At 55.6% G+C, this 18,107-nt stretch overlaps 1 protein-coding gene across 1 annotated transcript; it reads left to right on the top strand.

The window, feature by feature from the left end:
• The first annotated feature begins 1,438 nt into the window (after positions 1–1,438).
• SPACA7 (sperm acrosome associated 7) lies at positions 1,439–17,240 on the top strand. The gene is made up of 5 exons (XM_018045167.1): positions 1,439–1,526; positions 4,744–4,800; positions 7,320–7,424; positions 9,364–9,456; positions 16,958–17,240. Exons 1-5 carry the CDS (start codon positions 1,439–1,441, stop codon positions 17,158–17,160), a joined length of 546 nt encoding a protein of 181 aa, XP_017900656.1. The 3' UTR covers positions 17,161–17,240.
• The last annotated feature ends 867 nt before the right edge of the window (positions 17,241–18,107 follow it).

Here is an 18,107-nt window from a genome sequence, read left to right as displayed (position 1 = left end):
TTCTGCCCCCAGAACCCGCAAGATGACAGCTCTGCGTGTTTGGAGCGAGTCTTCAGGACACCCCTGCCCGAGGCGGGGCTGCCCGCACCCTCGCAGGGAGACGTCCGGAGCTTCCTGTGTGTGAGCCAGCTGGCTCTGCTTGGTCTGAGCTGCAGGTGGAGGCTAAACCGCGGGGAAATGTCGGTTTCTGATCCGGCCCAGGCGGGGGCCGACCTGGATGGTGGCTGAGACAGCTTCACCTCCGGAGCTGGTTGCTGTAGTGAAGCTTCCACCTCCTCGGTTTGGTGCGGGCGGTACGCTCCCCCCTGGATGGTCACTGTGGACGCTGGCTTCCCTGCTGCCCCTGGCTGCCGCAGACAGCGGCTCAGACTGTGGGTCCTGCCAAGGTGCTGTTTCCCCTTGAGGATGCTGGTCCAAGGCCCTCAGACCACGGACTGGCTCACGTGGGACACGAACCCGCCGTGCCATCTGCGAACGCAAGCTCCGCTCACGTTTAATAAGGCTACGGACGCTGGGAGCGCTCGCAGCATCCTCTGGGGCCGCTCCTCAGCGTAGACTGCTGCCCACCCGTCCACGTTCACTCCCGGTATCCTCAAGAAAAACACAGTCCTCCAGCAGGCGTGCCACCTTTAGGGTCCGTCCCAGGCTTGGGGGGCACGGCCGTTGTGTGTCCAGGACCATCGCCCTGTGGCTGGAGGATTGTCCACCTGGGCCCACCCTGCCCTGGGGGAACCAGCCACCCCACTCTGACCCCAGACAAGGGAGGCGGTCCAGGATCGGGACGTGGGATGGCTTAAGGCCCGCGGGCCTCTCTGGAGGCTCCACAACAGAGTCTGCCTACCAATGCAGGAGACGCAGGAAGACCCCCTGGGGGAGGGAATGGCTGGCCGCTCCAGTATTCTTGCCTGGAGAATCCCATGGACAGAAGAGCCTGGTGGGCTACAGTCCACACGGTCGCAAAGTCGGACATGCCTGCACACACAGGGCCCAGCTGGGCCCGCCTGAGGGCTTGCCGTGGGGTCATCTCACTGGTGCGAGTGGGGCGAGATTCCCCTGGGGTGGAGAAGGGGGCTGGCGCTGCAGGGCCCTGGGGACACGGGGAGGCCTGGGCGCCACCCCTGCTGCCCTACCGCCTCCAGCTCTGCGGCTTGGTGAGCCCCAGCCTCCTTCCAACCACCTGTTTTGCCCGAAGCAGAATTTCTGGGTTTTGCCAGGTCCCAGGGCCGACAGGCCTGAGGGAGGGGTGAGGAGAAGGGTCCCCGCTCCCCACGGTCCTGGGGGGGCCCCACTTCCCTGTCACAACCCCTCACACACGGGCAGGACCCACTCCTCTCCTGCCATGATGTCACACACCCTGGGCATTCCGCTGTGTCCTGGAGACCGAGGCGGGAGAAGCTGAGGGGCCTTCAGGAGAGGGTCCTCCTTCTGCTCGGGGGGCATGGCGGCCACCACGGGACTGACCCTCCTGGTCCTGCTGCTCTACTGCGGGCAGGGAGCCGACCTCCCGCCGATCAACATGAGCTCAGGTACAGCCTCGGGGTTGTTGTGGCCGGGAGGTAACGGGGCCCCGAGTGAGTCCGGGGGCACAGGGTTCTCCCAGGCCCTTCCCCTGCGTGCCGCCCCAGATTTACCACTTATTCCTGGAGGATGGAGCAAGCTGCCCAGCTATCCTACATTCAGAGAGTTTTTCGGATGGGAGAGTAGCATGCATTATATACTTTGACTTTTATGATGGACATTTCTGGCTTACCCACTAGCAGAGGAGTCGTGGAGAGACGCTCCATTACCTGGTTTCAGTCGTACACATCTTGCCATTGTCTTGCACACACACACACACACACACACACACACACTTTCGTGGTTGTTGGAGTATTTTAGCATCGCCCAAAATGCCTTATGATTCCCTGCAAATGCGTCTTGCTAAGATAAGGGCATTTTTCTTTTACGCACCTTCAGCGTCACTGAAGCACTAACAAAATGAAGAAAACTCCCAAGCAGGGCCAGTCCTGGCCCACGCCCAAACCCCCCACCCCCGGGGCTCAGCACGTCCTCTACAGGCGGCGGCTTCAAACCCCACCCAGGCAGGCCCCGCTGGGCCCCGGCCGCTGCGTCCTGACCCCTGGGTCGAGGAAGAAGACAGTGGACGCCCCCGTCCTGGGATGTGACTCGCTGCCCGAGGAGCGCGGGGGGGCGGGAGACCTGAGCCTAGGCCCCCTCCCACCCTCCTCAGAGGGATGAGCCCAAGGAACGAGGCCCTGCCAGGCCCCCTGCCCAGTGCCCAGGGGACGAGTGGCCCTGGAGGTCCGCACAGGGCTTGGGCGGCTCCCCCGAGAAGGACGCAGCCTCGGCCTGTCCCCGGGTGACCGGGGAGGCCCAGCCCACTCCGGGTCTAGGGGGAGGGCAGGGGGTCCCCTGCCTGACCTCGCCGTGAAGAAGCTGGTGTCTCTAGCGGTCTTTCCTCAGGACACTGAGTTATGAGGCACTTGCAAGGAGGCCTCCCCTGGGTGCCGGGGCACGGGGTCTGTGACGGGCGGGGACGGGGCTCACCCCACGCTGGCTCCCCGCCCCCGGCGCCGCGGGAACCACTCCGGCCGGGATGGACCCAAGTCTCCCGACACAGCCCTGAGCCCGTCTGGCTCCTCGTCCCGACAGAGCGTCCACAGCGACCCCGAGGGCAGTTCAAGGCCAGTCCCAGGCACAGTCTCTGCTCCAGCCTCCAGCCTCAGTGGACACCGGGCTGGCCTGACCCCGAGGGAGCTCAGGGCTGGTCCTAGGCCGTGGTCTCTGCTCCAGCCTCCAGCCTCAGCAGACACCGGGCTGGCCTGACCCCGAGGGAGCTCAGGGCTGGTCCTGGGCACAGTCTCTGCTCCAGCCTCCAGCCTCAGTGGACACTGGGCTGGCCTGACCCCGAGGGAGCTCAGGGCTGGTCCCGGGCCGTGGTCTCTGCTCCAGCCTCCAGCCTCGGTGGACACCAGGCTGGCCTGACCCCGAGGCCAGGAAGGGTGAGGGCCTGGGCCCCAGGGGGGCAGAGGTCACCATCCTGCTTTCCCCGGGTGGAGCAGAGCACACCCGCAGCGCTCCACGGCGAGCCCATGCCGGGGCCAGGACGCGCACTGTGCAAGCAGAGCAAGCAGCGTTGTCCCCGCGCGGGCACAGGGCCGGCGGACCCTGGACTTTGGGAGGAGGCGCAGGCGGACAGGCAGCCATGCTGGACAGGGTGCTGCCCGGGCCGGGCGGGCGTCACCAACATCGATATTTCTCTGCACACGCGCGGGCGGGCCTCACAATGGCTCCGTTATAATTAGGGACAGACGCGAAACGAGAAGAATATTTTTAACAAAGCGCTCGCAGGAGCAGCTGTGCCCATCCGTAACGACTCGCTAACGTCGCCTCCGAAGAGGACTGTGCTTCTGTTTGCGGCGCTGACGGAGGTCAGCACACTGGGAAGCGACTGTCATCGCAGCGCAGACCTTTCTGTGCAGTTTCCCTGCATTGTTCTGAGCCCGCGTGTGCACAGATGAGCGATTGCTATGCAGATTGTCCGTCATTAAAACCGTTTCAAAATCAGCATCGTCATTGGTTTAGCGCTGGAACTTGAATGCCTGCAGACACCACCTGAGCGCTCTGGGTGCAGCAACAGGAAGGCGGCCTTGCCTGGGATCCTGGGGCGGCCGCTGCCCCGGTCCTGGGGTGCTCTGCTCTCTGATCTCCCAGGGGTCCTGGGGCGGCCGTCTGCTCCCGGGGGGGGGGGCGGCCGTCTGCTCTCCCGGGCCGGGGGGTCTGGGGGTCCTGGGGGGTGGCCTCTGCTCTCTGATCTCCCTGGGGGTCCTGGGGGGCGGCCATCTGTTCTCCCAGGGTCCTGGGGGTGGCCGTCTGCTCCCCGGGGGTCCTGGGGGGTGGCCTCTGCTCTCTGATCTCCCTGGGGGTCCTGGGGGGCGGCCGTCTGCTCTCCCAGGGTCCTGGGGGTGGCCGTCTGCTCCCCGGGGGTCTTGGGGGGGTGGCCGTCTGTTCTCTGGTCTCCTGGGGGTCCTGGGGGTCCCAGGGGTCCTGGGCCGACTGTCTGCTCTCTGATCCCCCTGGGGTTGAAGGATGGGGCTGATCTGGACCTTGAGTGGAGGACGTGGACCCCGACACCAGCTCTGAGAAGAGTGGGAGGCGCCCTGGGGGTGCAGTGGGGACCGGTGCTCAGGGTCTCTGCACCCTGCCCGGCCGTGCACAGCTGACTCAGGTCAGCGAGGCCGGGAAGGTGGAGCCAGGGGTCCAGGGCCCCACGGAGGACTGGCTTCCAGAGGCCCGCCCCTAGAGACAGAGCCCCCTCACCGGGACCGCTGTTTACAGACAAGGGGCCACAGGGGCCGGGCTCTCAGGTCCCCAAGCAGAGGGGCAGAGGGCAGGCGGCCATGCCCGTCTCCCTTCCTCCACACCACATCCTCAGCCCCAGACAGGCTCGCAGCTGGAACCCGTCATCGGGGAGGAGAGTGTGGTTTTCACAGAAGGACACGTGTGCCCCTTCTTACCCTCCCCGAGGGCGGCGCCAGTGAGCCTGCCCAGGAGCGGGGTTGGTTCCCAGAGTAGGGCCACCTGTCATCACCCTCCAACCTCCTTCCAGACCAGCCCTGAGGGGAGGGCTCCCTCCCCTCGAGCAGGCTGGTAGCCCCACAAAACCAAACCTATTTGGAGAGAAGCTGGTGCCAATTCGAGGAACATTGTTAACCTACTAGGGTTTTTATTTCCCCGCCCCAGGTACAGCAACTACAACGAATAAGACAAATGTTCAGGAGGATATGCCTGGAGTATTCGGTAAGGAAGTCCTCCCCTCAAACACGGCCGCGTCTGGGCGGGGTGGGGGGCTGGGGGCCGTCGCCCAGATACCCTGGTGCAAGCCGTCCAGATACCCTGGTGCAAGCCGCACAGGCGGGAAGGTGGCCGGGTCTGAGGCCCCGCCAGACGGGAGCGGTGACGGGGACGCCGCTGAGCGGGGCTGCTGCTTAGACCTGGGGCCGGGGTCAGGCGCCCACTTGGGGAGGACCCTGCTCCGCCAGGTCAGGGAGCGGCAGTGACTCACGCTGTCCTGGAGGGTCTGACGGTGCCGCGGCGGGTGTCTGGTCTCCAGGGCCGTTGCGGGGGCAGCGGTGCGCGTCCTGCAGGTGTGCCATCCAGAGGCCGCCGGCTGCCCCGAGGGCGCTCACAGGTCAGCGTGCTCTCTGTGTGATGCAGGTCTGGTCGTTGTCCGTTTGCACGTTCAGCGTCTCATTTCCCTAAAAGGAAAGTTAAAGTTGGAAAATACACGAGGTTTAAAAGCACAGGCGTTTCTCACCTTGCACGTCTGTCCGGCTCATCGCTACCTGGGATTTTTTCCAGAGACAATTACGTGTATGACGCCCACAGGTGTGGACGTTTCCATGTGTCTCCACGTGAGCTGGAACCGGGGGCCCAGCCGGCCTCCTTGCTGGGACCAAGGGGCTCTTGGGCTGTGGGACTTTCCTGCTAAAACAGGAAAATCAGGGCAAACCAGGGCGGGTTGGTCACCCCACTGGGTGGGAGTCAGCACAAGCCCAGCACATGGACAGGCTGGCCGGCTGGGCCGCGGGGTTCGAAGCTGGGGCTCGGCGTTGATGTGTTCACAGCCCCCACCCCGGTCCCTGACTGTGTTAACCGTGTCCTACACGCACGGCTTCATTTGAGCCTCAAACAAATCCTGATGAGGTAAGCGCAGACCCCGTCATACAGATGAGGAAGCCCGAGGCCCGAGAGACACGTGTGTCAGAGGACGTCCGGTGAGCGCAGAGCCAGGTGTGGTCCAGGGCTGCCCGGCACCAAGGCCAGGGCCCGCGTTAGACGCTCCCTGGGCTGGCGCGGGGACGCACAGGCAGAAAGCAGGCCGCCGGGGGTAGAAACCAGGAAAGACGCTCGCGCCCGCCTGCCTGCCTGCGGGGCGCAGATCACAGAGGCAGGGTGTCTCCAAGGGGACAGAGCGGCCGCGGGGCAGAGGGAGAATCAGGACCACACCCGGCAGGTGTCCAGCATCTTCCCTCCAGCGGGCGTGTCCAGGCACCCGGATGAGCTCAGGTTTCCAGAAGTTACCTAGGGAGGCAGTGGTCTCCCCACCCCTGGACAAGGTGTTTAGAAACCAAGTCCCTCTCCCCCGTCCTTGGGTCCCTGTGTCCAGCCCTGCTCTCACCGCCTGCCTCAGGGCCGCGCAGAGCAGAGGGGTGTAACATGCGTCCTTGTGTGCTTTTCCCAAGATGAAATTCTAGTCAAGGAGATGTTGGAGCCAAATAGATCTTCATTTTTTGAAGCACAAAAACCACTACCAACATTACCAACAATAACAACCTCAACAACCTTAACAACGACTCCGACAATGAGAAAAAGCAAGTATACCCTTTTCAAGCCTTAATCGCCTGTGTTCCTGGAGGTCTGTGGAGTGTGAGCACAGTCCCACCTGGCAGCGTCTTTGAGATCAGCTACTCCCGGGCAAAAGCAGACAGAGGTGTGAAGGACACAGTAGTCCCATGTTTTCTGTAATCTTCCCGAGGCTGGAAGGTCAAACCCAGATGGGCAGAGACGAGCTCCTGTCTCTCGGTGGTCTCCGGGGGCACGTGCAGGAGAGGCCTGGTGCTTGGGGCGCATGGGTTTAGCCGCTGCAGGACCCCAGGATGCATGCAGGTCGGAGCTTCCAACTACCCCGCGAGTGTGATGCTCCCCTAAGCCTCCTGAGAGCAGGGGCGGGGACTTGACTCCAGCCAACAGGGGACAAAACTAGGGTCTGAATGGCCTGGCCCCGGGCCACAGAGCTGGTGGCGAACAAAACAGCCGCTTTTCCCAGCGCAGCTTTGTTGCTGTTCAAACGCTCAGTCGTGTCCAACTCTGCGATCCCACGGACTGCAGCACACCAGGCTTCCCTGTCCTTCACCATCTCCCAGTTTGCAGCTTAGCGTAGTCCAAACACACAGAAAAGGGAAATAGCACCCTGAGGTCCAAACAGAACATGCGGTTAACCCTCAGTGATGGTGAGAGCCGTGTGTCTGAAATCTACAGCAGAGCCTGGAATGCATTCAGCAGCAGGAAGGCCAGCGTTTTCTTGAAATTCTGCATCCAGACACCAATGCCAGTTCCTGGGATTAGCTCTCAGAATGTCCGCCCAATAGCTGGGTTCACAGAGGTCAGAGAATGCCCGCCTTTGCGTGTTCTCACTAGAGCACGTTGTCAGGAGCTGAAAAGTGTGTTAGCATCCCCGCCTCAGGTTCCAAAGCGCAGTGCGGGTCAGAGCATCCTTGCACTCATGCTTTCCCGTTTTTCCCATGCTCCTCCTCAAGATTCCAGCATTCACGAGAGCGACCAGCTCAGTGTTCCTGAGGGTTTCCACAAGCTTGCAGACTTGTCACCAATATCCCTGGAGACTGAGGACAAAATTCTCAATGGTAAATGCACCCCGGCGGGCCCGCACCTAAGCTCAGACGTGGTGGGAGACTGCAGGGTGCAGACAGAGATGCCTCTTCCCGGGACGAACAGCCCAGGCTGGAGAGCGAGGCTGCTTTCCGCAGATCACCGCTGCTCAGGAGGGGAGCTGCCTCAGAACATGTTCTGGCTGGCTGGCTGAGTGTCTCTGCAGGCAGGGCCCGGGGATGTGCATTTCAGCCCGTCCCCCCCGGTCTCTCCAGTGAGCTGGCGGCTGGCATTTGGAATACGGAGCAGGCAGAGGGCTGATATTTCTAACGTCCCAGAAGGCGGCACACACTCAGCCTTGTGCGGATCGCCGCAGCCCAGTGTGGTGTTGGCCAAGCAGTGGTGTTCTGTTTCCATCACACATCTCTGCTTATTGACCGGGGTTCTGCTTTAAGAAAGAGCTTGCCCCTTATAAATATGTGTGCATGTGTGAGCGTATTTAAATGCTTCTGAATACCCATTCACACTCATACTTTCTCTATTCGGTCAATTTTAGCACATTAACGGCGTTATTTTCTTTGTCCACATTGCCCCGAACTTGCCTTGGAACGCCTTCTGTTTAGTTCTTCTGTCCTTCGTCGCCCCAGCCTTTCAGGCACGTCCTCACTCTCTGGCAGCACAGCACGCCCTGGGCAGAAGCAGACTCAGGCACACGCCCACACGTACAGACATGCACCTCTGCGCTGGGTCCCTGGTCTGCCTCCCTGCTCCGCTTGTTTCTCTCTAAACCACAGTGCACCCCTCGAGCATCACAGGGTTCTTTCAGGACCCTTCTTGAAGCTCCTTTTGGTACCACTTTGTCAGAAACCTGGCCCCTACTTTCCGCAACATATTCAATCACTGCTCAGTCCTGGATTCAGGATGCTGCCCCCACCCCCCCTAGAGAAAATCCAGGCTCCCCGCTGCAGAATGACACCCGTGATTTAGTGTGGCCCGGGGCTGCCCCTCCCCACGAGGCACTCCACACGTGGCTTCTTTCCATCATCAGCTCCCTGCTGCTGTTTGATTTCCATGTCACTCCCTTCTTCCTGTTAATTATAAATACTTGTTTACAGACTTCCCGGGTGGCTCAGATGGTAAAAGCATCTACCTACAATGCAGGAGACCCGGGTTCGATCCCTGGGTTGGGAAGATCCTCTGGAGAAGGAAATGGCAATCCACTCCAGTATTCTTGCCTGGAAAATCCCATGGACGGAGGGAGGAGTCTGGCAGGCTACAGTCCATGGGGTCGCAGAGAATCAGGCGCCACTGAGAGACTTCACTTCATTTACGTTTGACTCTGCAGCACCACCCTCCCAGGACCCCACCCGGCCGCAGGGGACCAGCCTTGTCAGCTCCACCCTGTCCTTGCCGGTCTCCTTTTGCACAGATGAGGAGATGAGGGATATTCGTGTGTCCCTCCCTCACTGCTGCAGGGGTTCACACCGTAAGTCTCCTCTGGCCTTTTCCCCCCACTCAGCCTTGAAACCTGAGAATCCTTCCGTGTAAGGATGGTCTCGTCTAGCTCTCGCAGCTGCGCGGTGCCCACAGGGTGTGAGCCGCACGAGTGCGCTGCTATCTGTGCGCAGCCTTCTCACCCCTTTCCACCCTCTGCAGCTACGAGCACCACAGACCCTGCTGCAATGAACAGCCTGGCACGTGTGGATGTTTCTGTTGTTGGCGATGAATCTCCAGGGAAAATTCTTAGGACTGGGATAAGGGGTCAAAAAAGGAGTGACTCTGTAATCTTTAGTCAGATAATGCCTGACCCCGGTATTCATTATACATAATAACTTCCCCAAACACTTTCCAATAAAATCTGAAAACAAGAGTGGTGTTCTAACCCAAACTTCTAAAGACAAAGTGTGAGCCAAGATGTAGACAAGTATGTAATCACGCAAATGTTTCCCTTTTTCCCCATGATCTTCATCCAAGAACCCAGTTTGGACGCGTCTTACCGAACCAGTGGCCCCGAGGACTACCGTGACTCACAGACCTCAGGCACTGCAGACAGTCTTCACAGTAACGGTAACAGCAGCCGGCCGACCCGCCCCCTGCCCGCTCGCACCCTGCATGCAGAGGAGAGGCTGTGGGACCCAGCCTCCCCTCCGTGCGTGCTCACGCTAGTCAGTTACCGCCAAGCTGATGGGTGAGGAGCGTGTTCCCGTCTTGTTTTAATTTGCAATTTTCTAATTGAGAGGGAGTTTGGACAGCTCACATTTTAAAGACCATTCTTTTCATCAAGATCTCTCCTTCTATTCTTTCCTTCCAGTCATTTTTCAAGGCTTATGTTTAAAATACAGTTGAAACATGCGGTATAAACTCTGTAACTTGCTTCTTCAGGCAACATTTCAGTGCTTTTCCGTTTCCCTTCCAGTTGTATTAAGGCAGAACTGACACACGTCACTGGATGCGTTCAGGTGTGCGGCGGGACTGTCTGACTTACATACGTCATGGAACAATGACCACAGGCCAGGAGGCTCCCTGAGTGCCCTGCTGGTGTCCCCGTTGAGGAAGCCCCAGAAGCAAGCATCTGGGTGCTTGAATCCTGACAGAGGACGTTCTAATCCCATTCTCTTACATGTCGCTGCGCAGTTTTCCCAGCACCATTTATTGAAGAGACTGTCCTTGCTCCGCTGTACAGTCTTGCCTCTTTTGCCGTGGATTAACTGGCGGCAGGTGTGCGGGTTTACTTCCGGGCTCTCTTCCATTACATGGATCTGTGCCCACTCCTGCACCGGTGCCACACGGCTTTGACTGGTGTAGCTTTGCAGCACTTAACTGAAGCCCAGGAGGGTTATGCCTCCAGCATTGTTCTTTTCCCTTAGAATTGCTCTGGCAGTTCTGGGTGTTTTGTGGTTCCGTGTACATTTTAGGATTATTTGTTCTGGTTCTGTGAAAAGTGTCATGGGTAATTTGATATGGACTGTTAAATCTGTTGCTTGCTTTGAGTAATACATCCATTTTAACTGTACCAATTCTTCCAATCCAAGGGCCTCTCTTTCCTTTCTCTGTTGAATCTTCTTCAGTTTCATCCATCGCTGTTCTACGGTCCTCATCACATGTCTTTCATCTCCTTTCCTTTATTTCCAATCTTTCAGCATCACTTTAAGCACACAGCACATACTTGCCTATTGCTTTCTAGGGAGTGTTACCAAAAAATAACTTTAATGCCTGAGTTAAGCTGATGCATCACTGATGTGACTGGTAAATCCTGAGAGTTTCACACTCACAGAACTTTAAAGCAAACTGCTAACTATGGGGTAAACCCAAACAAGGATTCCTGACTCAAACAATACTCAAAATAAAGTTTAAGATGTGGCCATCTTACTCCGATTCGGAAACGGACTGAGGCTCAGGGAGGCTCGTCTTCCTTCCTGTGTTCCTTCCTCCCAGGCGGTCAGGTCGCGGCCCCGTGAGGGTGACACCCACGTCCCCGAGAAGAGGGCTGCTCAGGACAAACCCGCTGCAGCTCTGGGTGCTCAGAGCCCATTGCAGTTTAAAGTCCACCCGAGCACCCGGTGAGGAGCTGCGGCCCCGGAGAAGCCACGACTCAGGTCCTCCGGCGTCTGAGCCTGGACTTTTTGCTCGGGCGGGGCACCCTCGGGCCTCACCAGGAACATGGTAGCTCTAATCTGTGGGCTGAGAGTGCGTATCTGCCTGGAGCCTGGTTGTCGGGCAGGAACGTGGAGCGAGGCAACAGCTCAGCTCTCGGATGTGAGATCTGAGGCCCCGCCTGGGAAGTCCTGGGGCCAGAGCCCGGGAACCTGCAAGGGGCCCCTCTCGGGGATGCTGGGAGACCCCCAGCAGAGAGTTTCCCAGAGGCCACTGGGGCAGGGCAGCGGCTCCGACTGCTCCCCACCACAGTCCTTCCTGCCTTTCTCTTGGGGGCTCCACTCGCGTTCGTTAGTGAGCCGGAAGCGTTGCCCTGCAGAACAAGGCAGGCTCTGCCTTGTAGGTGTGTGCTCACGCTGGACCTGACATCATCAGTCTAGAAGCCAGCAGCCAGCGCCCAGAGACACAGATTTATCTAGAACTTCCTTCAGCTGCCAGAGATAAAGCCACCTCCATGAAACTGCTCCTGATCCCGTGACACTGCTTAGCCTCCCTGAACTTCTGTGCCATCATCTGTGAGCTGAGGCTGCTGCTGCTGCTAAGTCGCTTCAGTCGTGTCTGACTCTGTGCGACCCCATAGACGGCAGCCCACCAGGCTCCCGCGTCCCTGGGATTCTCCAGGCAAGAACACTGGAGCGGGTTGCCATTGCCTTCTCCAATGCATGAAAGTGAAAAGTCAAAGTGAAGTCGCTCAGTCATGTCCAACTCTTAGTGACCCCATGGACTGCAGCCTACCAGGCTCCTCCATCCATGGGATTCTCCAGGCAAGAGTACTGGAGTGGGGTGCCATTGCCTTCTCCGAAGCTGAGGCTAGTGGTAAATAATTCACCTACCAACGCAAGAGGTTTGATCCCTGGGTCAGGAGGATCCTCTGAAGAAGGAAATGGCAACCCATTTCATCCAGTATTCCTGCCTGGAGAATCCCACGGACAAAGGAGCCTGGTGGGCTGCAGTCCACAGGGTCTCAAAAAGTCAGACACGACTGACCATGTTGTTGCTGTGTTGTGCCCGACTCTTTGGGACCCCATGGACCTCAGCATGCCAGGCCTCCCTGTCCGTCACCAACTCCCGGAGCTTGCTCAAACTCATGTCCATTGAGTGGGTGATGCCATCCAACCATCTCATCCTCTGTCGTCCCCTTCTCTTCCTGCCTTCAGTCTTTCCCACCGTCAGGGTCTTTTCCAGTGAGTCGGCTCTTCACATCAGGTGGCCAAAATACTGGAGCTTCAGCATTAGTCCTTCCAGTGAATATTCAGGACTGATTTCCTTTCGGCTTGATGGCTGAGCAGACACACACAGTAGAGCCTTCCCCTGTGGAGCTACTGTGAGGATTAAAGAAATACAGGTGAAGAACATGGGCAGACGGAGCCTTGTTTGTAAGAAATGTCAGCCTTCATGAAGGTGTAACTTGCATGCAGTGAAATCCACCTTCCTCAGCGTCCCGCTTCCTCAAATAGCACCGTGTCGCCAGCGCCGAGAACAAGACACAGAAGAGGCCCGAGCGCCACGCCTCCGTGCAGTCAGCCCCCGGCCTGCCCCCGCCCTACAAAGGCCGGCCTGTTTCCTGTCCCTCTGACGCTGCCTTTCCTGGAATATGGACACGAGGTGAGGTGTCGTTGGCTGCATAGACCGAGTCTGGTCTCCTCCATCAGCGATTTGCCCAGTCACGCGTGCGTCTGCCACCCCCCTCCTCCTGCGTGAGTGACGCTCCAGTTGAACCACAGCTTGCTTATTCCTCACCAGGGGAGTGACATCCGAACTGTTGTCAGGCTTTGGAACGTTAAATAAAGCCACTGCAACCATGTAGAGTAGCTTTGGGGTCGATGCAAATTTTCATTTCATTTAAATAGATATCTAGAGCCATGGTAACTATGTTTTACTTCGGAAGAAACCAAAGCAGATTTTCCTGGATCTTCCCCAATATTTGCTATTTCTACTATTTAACAAATCTAATGAGCCTGCAGGGGCATCTTCTTGTAGTGCCGATTTTCATTCCTCTAGTAACCAACACGTGAACTATGAACTTCTAGATGTTCAAGTTGGTTTTAGAAAAGGCAGAGGAACCTGAGATCAAATTGCCAACATCCGCTGGATCATCGAAAAAGCAAGAGAGTTCCAGAAAAACATCTATTTCTGCTTTACTGACTATGCCAAAGCCTTTGACTGTGTGGATCACAATAAACTGTGGAAAATTCTGAAAGAGATGAGAACACCAGACCACCTGACCTGCCTCTTGAGAAACCTATATGCAGGTCAGGAAGCAACAGTTAGAACTGGACATGGAACAACAGACTGGTTCCAAATAGGAAAAGGAGTATGTCAAGGCTGTATATTGTCACCCTGCTTATTTAACTTCCATGCAGAGTACATCATGAGACACGCTGGACTGGAAGAAACACAAGCTGGAATCAAGATTGCCGGGAGAAATATCAATAACCTCAGATATGCAGATGACACCACCCTTATGGCAGAAAGTGAAGAGGAACTCAAAAGCCTCTTGAGGAAAGTGAAAGTGGAGAGTGAAAAAGTTGGCTTAAAGCTCAACATTCAGAAAACGAAGATCATGGCATCCGGTCCCATCACTTCATAGGAAATAGATGGGGAAACAGTGGAAACAGTGTCAGACTTTATTTTCTGGGGCTCCAAAATCACTGCAGATGGTGATTGCAGCCATGAAATTAAAAGACACTTACTCCTTGGAAGGAAAGTTATGACCAACCTAGACAGCATATTAAAAAGCCGAGATATTACTTTGCCAACAAAGTTCTGTCTAGTTAAGGCTATGGTTTTTCCTGTGGTCATGTATGGATGTGAGAGTTGGACTGTGAAGAAAGCTGAGAGCCAAAGAATTGATGCTTTTGAACTGTGGTGTTGGAGAAGACTCTTGAGAGTCCCTTGGACTGCGGGGAGATCCAACCAGTCCATTCTGAAGGAGACCAGACCTGTGTGTTCATTGGAAGGACTGATGTTAAGGCTGAAACTCCAATACTTTTGGCCACCTCATGAGAAGAGTTGACTCATTGGAAAAGACTCTGATGCTGGGAGGGATCGGGGGCAGGAGGAGAAGGTGCCGACAGAGGATGAGATAGCTGGATGGCATCACGGACTCGATGGACGTGAGTCTGAGTGAACTCCGGGAGATGGTGATGGACAGGGAGGCCTGGGGTGCTGCAATTCATGAGGTCGCAAAGAGTCGGACACGACTGAGCGACTGAACTGAACTGAAGTGAGTAACCGATAGTATTGCTCATCTTGTCCTGTTCACTTGCCTGTAGGAAACGCCTGTCCACCCCAGTGTTCTTACCTGGAGAACCCCATGGACAGAGGAGCCCGGTGCGGGCTACAGTCCATCGGGTCGCAAAGAGTTGGACATGACTGAGCATGCACACATATGCCTATCTTCTTCGGTCAAACCTCTGTTCAAATATTTTGTCCATTATTAGTTTCTTTTCTTAATGCATTTTGAGAAGCATCTGTATGTTTTGGATACAAGTCCTTCATCAGATACGTGATTGGAAAATATTTTCTACCAGAGTGTGGTTTGCTTTTTCATTTGCATAACATTGCTTTTCAAAGATCAGAAGTTCTTAATATTGATCAAGTCCAATTTATCAATTTTCGTTTTCTGGATCATGTTTTTGGTGTCAAGTATGCAAAATCTGTGCGTAATTCAAAGCCACAAATGCTTTCTGTGTTTTCCTGGACGTTTTACGGCTGCAGCTTTTACGTTGGGACTATGGCCAGTTAATGGTGCACATTACGCAAGGTACAGACGGCTTGCGTGGGTCTTTCTCGCACATCAAGGTTCCATTGTTTCAACACCATTTGTTGAACAAGCTCAGCTTTCTCTGTTGAGTTGCTTTTGCTGACATTTTGCTCTTCAATTGCCAGATGGTGTCCATCAGTCAAAGGCATGTGTGTGGGTCTATTTCTGGATTCTCTCTTTTATCCCATTGACATAAGATCTATTCTTTCTCAGATACCACACTGTATCAGCCACTCTATGTTTACAATATTTGAAATCAGGTAGTGTGAATCCTCTTACTTTGGTCTTGATTTTCTAAATCAATTTAGCTCTTCTGGTTCCTTTGTTTTCTCGTAAAATTTTAAGACACAGCTTTTTAATTTCTACAAAAAAAAAAATCAGATGTGGCTTTGATTGGGATTTCTAGAACTCCACAGACCACTTGGGAAGAAGCCGACATCTGGACAATATCTAGTCTTCGAAACTGCAGCGAGTTCGTTTCTTTAGGTCTCCCGTGCCTCTTCTCATCAGTGGTTAAAACCATGCATTTATTTGATCATATTTATACATACACATTTACTAATGCGTGGTGTTGTTGCAAATGGTACTTTTCATTCCCAGTTGTCTGTTTCTAGTGTATGGAAATGTGATTGTTTTACACTGATCCTGTAACCATCACCCTGGGCAACCCGCCCTTCAGTTCCAGGAAACTGCCTGCAGAATCATCAGGATTTTCTTTATAATCATATCATCTGTGAACAGTTGTATTTATATACATATACATATATACACACATATATATCTTCTATTTTTTTTTTTTTGCCTTATTACCCCAGCTCCAATACAGTGCTGAATGTTAAATAGGAGTGGTTAGAATGGACATTCTTTGCTAACTTAGAGTGAAAACATTAAGAATGCTTTTACTAAAGATGTTAGCTGTGGGCATTTTTAATAGAGTCCTTTCATTAGGCTGAAGAAGTTCCCGTCTACTCCGAGTTTACTGAGCATTTTGATGGTGAAGCTCCCTTCCGCCCCAAATTCACTGAGTGTTTTGACAGTGAAACTCCCGTCTGCCCCGAGTTCACTGAGTGTTCTGATGGTGAAGTCCCCGTCTTCTCCTAGCTTACTGGGCGTTTTGATGGTGAAGTTCCCGTCTGCCCCAAGTTTATTGGGCATTTTGATGGTGAAGCTCCCGTCTGCCCTGAGTTTACCGAGCGTTTTGATGGTGAAGTCCCCATCCCCGTCTGCCCCGAGTTCCCTGAGCATTTTGATGGTGAAGCTCCCGTCTGCCCTGAATTCACTGAGCGTTTTGACGGTGAAGTCCCCGTCTGCCAAGTTCACTGAACGTTCTGATGGTGAAGTCCCCGTCTGCCCCAAGTTTACTGGGCATTTTGATGGTGACCTAACTCACTTAGCGTTCTGACGGTGAAGCCCCCCTCTGCCCCGAGTTCTGACGGTGAAGCTCCCGTCTGCCCCGAGTTCTGACGGTGAATCGGGTGCTGAGTCTCAGCCAAGTCTGTTTCGGTGCCTGTCGTAGGCACAGTGGACTTTGTTGGTAAAAAGCCAGACGGTGCAGAATTTAGCCTCTGGGGGCAACGTGGCTCCTGCTCCCACGGCTTATGTATCCTGGCACAGAAGCAGCCAGAGACGACGCACGGAAGCCTGGGTGAGCGTCTCATCAACAAAACTGCATTCATTAGAATAGGTGCTGATCCACCCTCATCAAGAGAAAAGAGGCAAGAAAAGCAGAGGTCACTGCTTTTAACACAATAACTTACAGCCCACACGTCCTCATTCACCAATCACTGATCTTTGGAAATGATCAACTGTTTTTTTAATGCTTATATGATGAGTTACACCAAATTGATTTTTGAGTGTTGAACCAGCCTTGTATTCCCAGAATAAACCCAGTTGGTCATGACAGTTTCATCTCTACACATCTTGGATTCAGTTCGCTACAATGCACTGAGTTTTCCCACCTGTACTCGATGGCGATAGCTGCCTGGAAGGAAGGGTGTACCCACGGCCCCGCCCGAGGCCACAGGCCACGCCTCGGGCTCCGTGAGGTGCTGCTGTCTTGGAGCTCATGGTTTTTTAATGTTGAAAAGACGTTTGGAATCTTGCCTTAACTTTCAAAAGGCTTGATTGTTCTATTAATTTTTCCCCCAGGAAAGAAGCACCCCAAAACTGACCAACAACTGAAACAATCGGTTCTGGACATGATCCTTCAAAATATAGGAAAATCTTCAGGTAAAGTGAACAACGGTGTGGTGACGAGAGGGGTCGTCCCCTTGGGGAGAAGGGAAGCACTGAGCCAGCTCAGAGGACCCTCGGGAGCCGTGAGCAGCTCTGGAGAGGAGCCTACATCCTAGGGGCACCCTGCGAGCCCCACACCAGAGCCCACAGCCCGGGGTCACCAGCCACCTGCAGGCTCCGCCCCCTCCTTGGCTGAACTGAGCAAGACTGAGCCTCTTTCCAGAGATAACGGGGCTGAGGGGGACTGTCGCACACCCACGTGCCCTGGTGCCCAGGCCCAGGGAGGTCATCGCACCGGTGGGCAGCCACGCCCCTCGCCGCCGGCACCTCCCACCTGGGACCTGCTTCCCAGGCCTTTTCAGACGCCTCGGCCTCTGCCTCTCGAGCCTCTGGAGCTGTTCCGCATCTGCTCTTCACTCGCTGAGAACCTCCCCTAAACCCACCCTCCCTCCTCCTCCTCCATGCAAACCCAGCTCGTAGCCTCACAGCCCTTCCTCTTGCTGCCCGCAGACCAGGGCATCGCCAGTCGAGCCGCTGGGATCCCACGGGAGGCTCAGGGCGGAGGTGGAAGCCCTAGAATTTCTCAAGGAAATCTCTCTCCACACAGGAAACTCTCTCCAGTAAGCGGCAGAGGAAGAGAGAGGCCCAGAGGCGTCTTGGAGAGGGGTCCGGGGCTGTGTGCTCCGAGGGAGCTCCCGAGCGGGGCACCCAGACTGCGTGAGCACACACCCACCCTTGGCAATAAAGAGTCTATGTATGTACATACGTCACGCTGGTAACCGCTCTGCAGAAGAACAGAGTTCTGTTCTGGGACCTTAAGCAGTCCCTTTAAATGTTAAGCTAGAAGGTGAGGGTTTGTGTAAAGAAACAAGAAACAAACAAATACATTTGAGAAGAAGAGCATGGAGACCTGCCTCTTCGCTGCAGGGAAAGGCTTGCGACCCTCGAGGGTCCTGTCCATGAAGAGCCAGTCTGAAGGCCTGAGTGTCAGCCCTCCCACCTCCCTCCTCCGGCAACAAAGTGCACACACATGTGCGACATGCAAACGCACGCGCGCGCACAC

This window comes from Capra hircus, unplaced genomic scaffold (genome assembly GCF_001704415.2).
Source record: "Capra hircus breed San Clemente unplaced genomic scaffold, ASM170441v1, whole genome shotgun sequence".
NCBI lineage: Eukaryota > Metazoa > Chordata > Mammalia > Artiodactyla > Bovidae > Capra > Capra hircus.
This window is presented reverse-complemented; position numbering and strand designations above follow the sequence as displayed.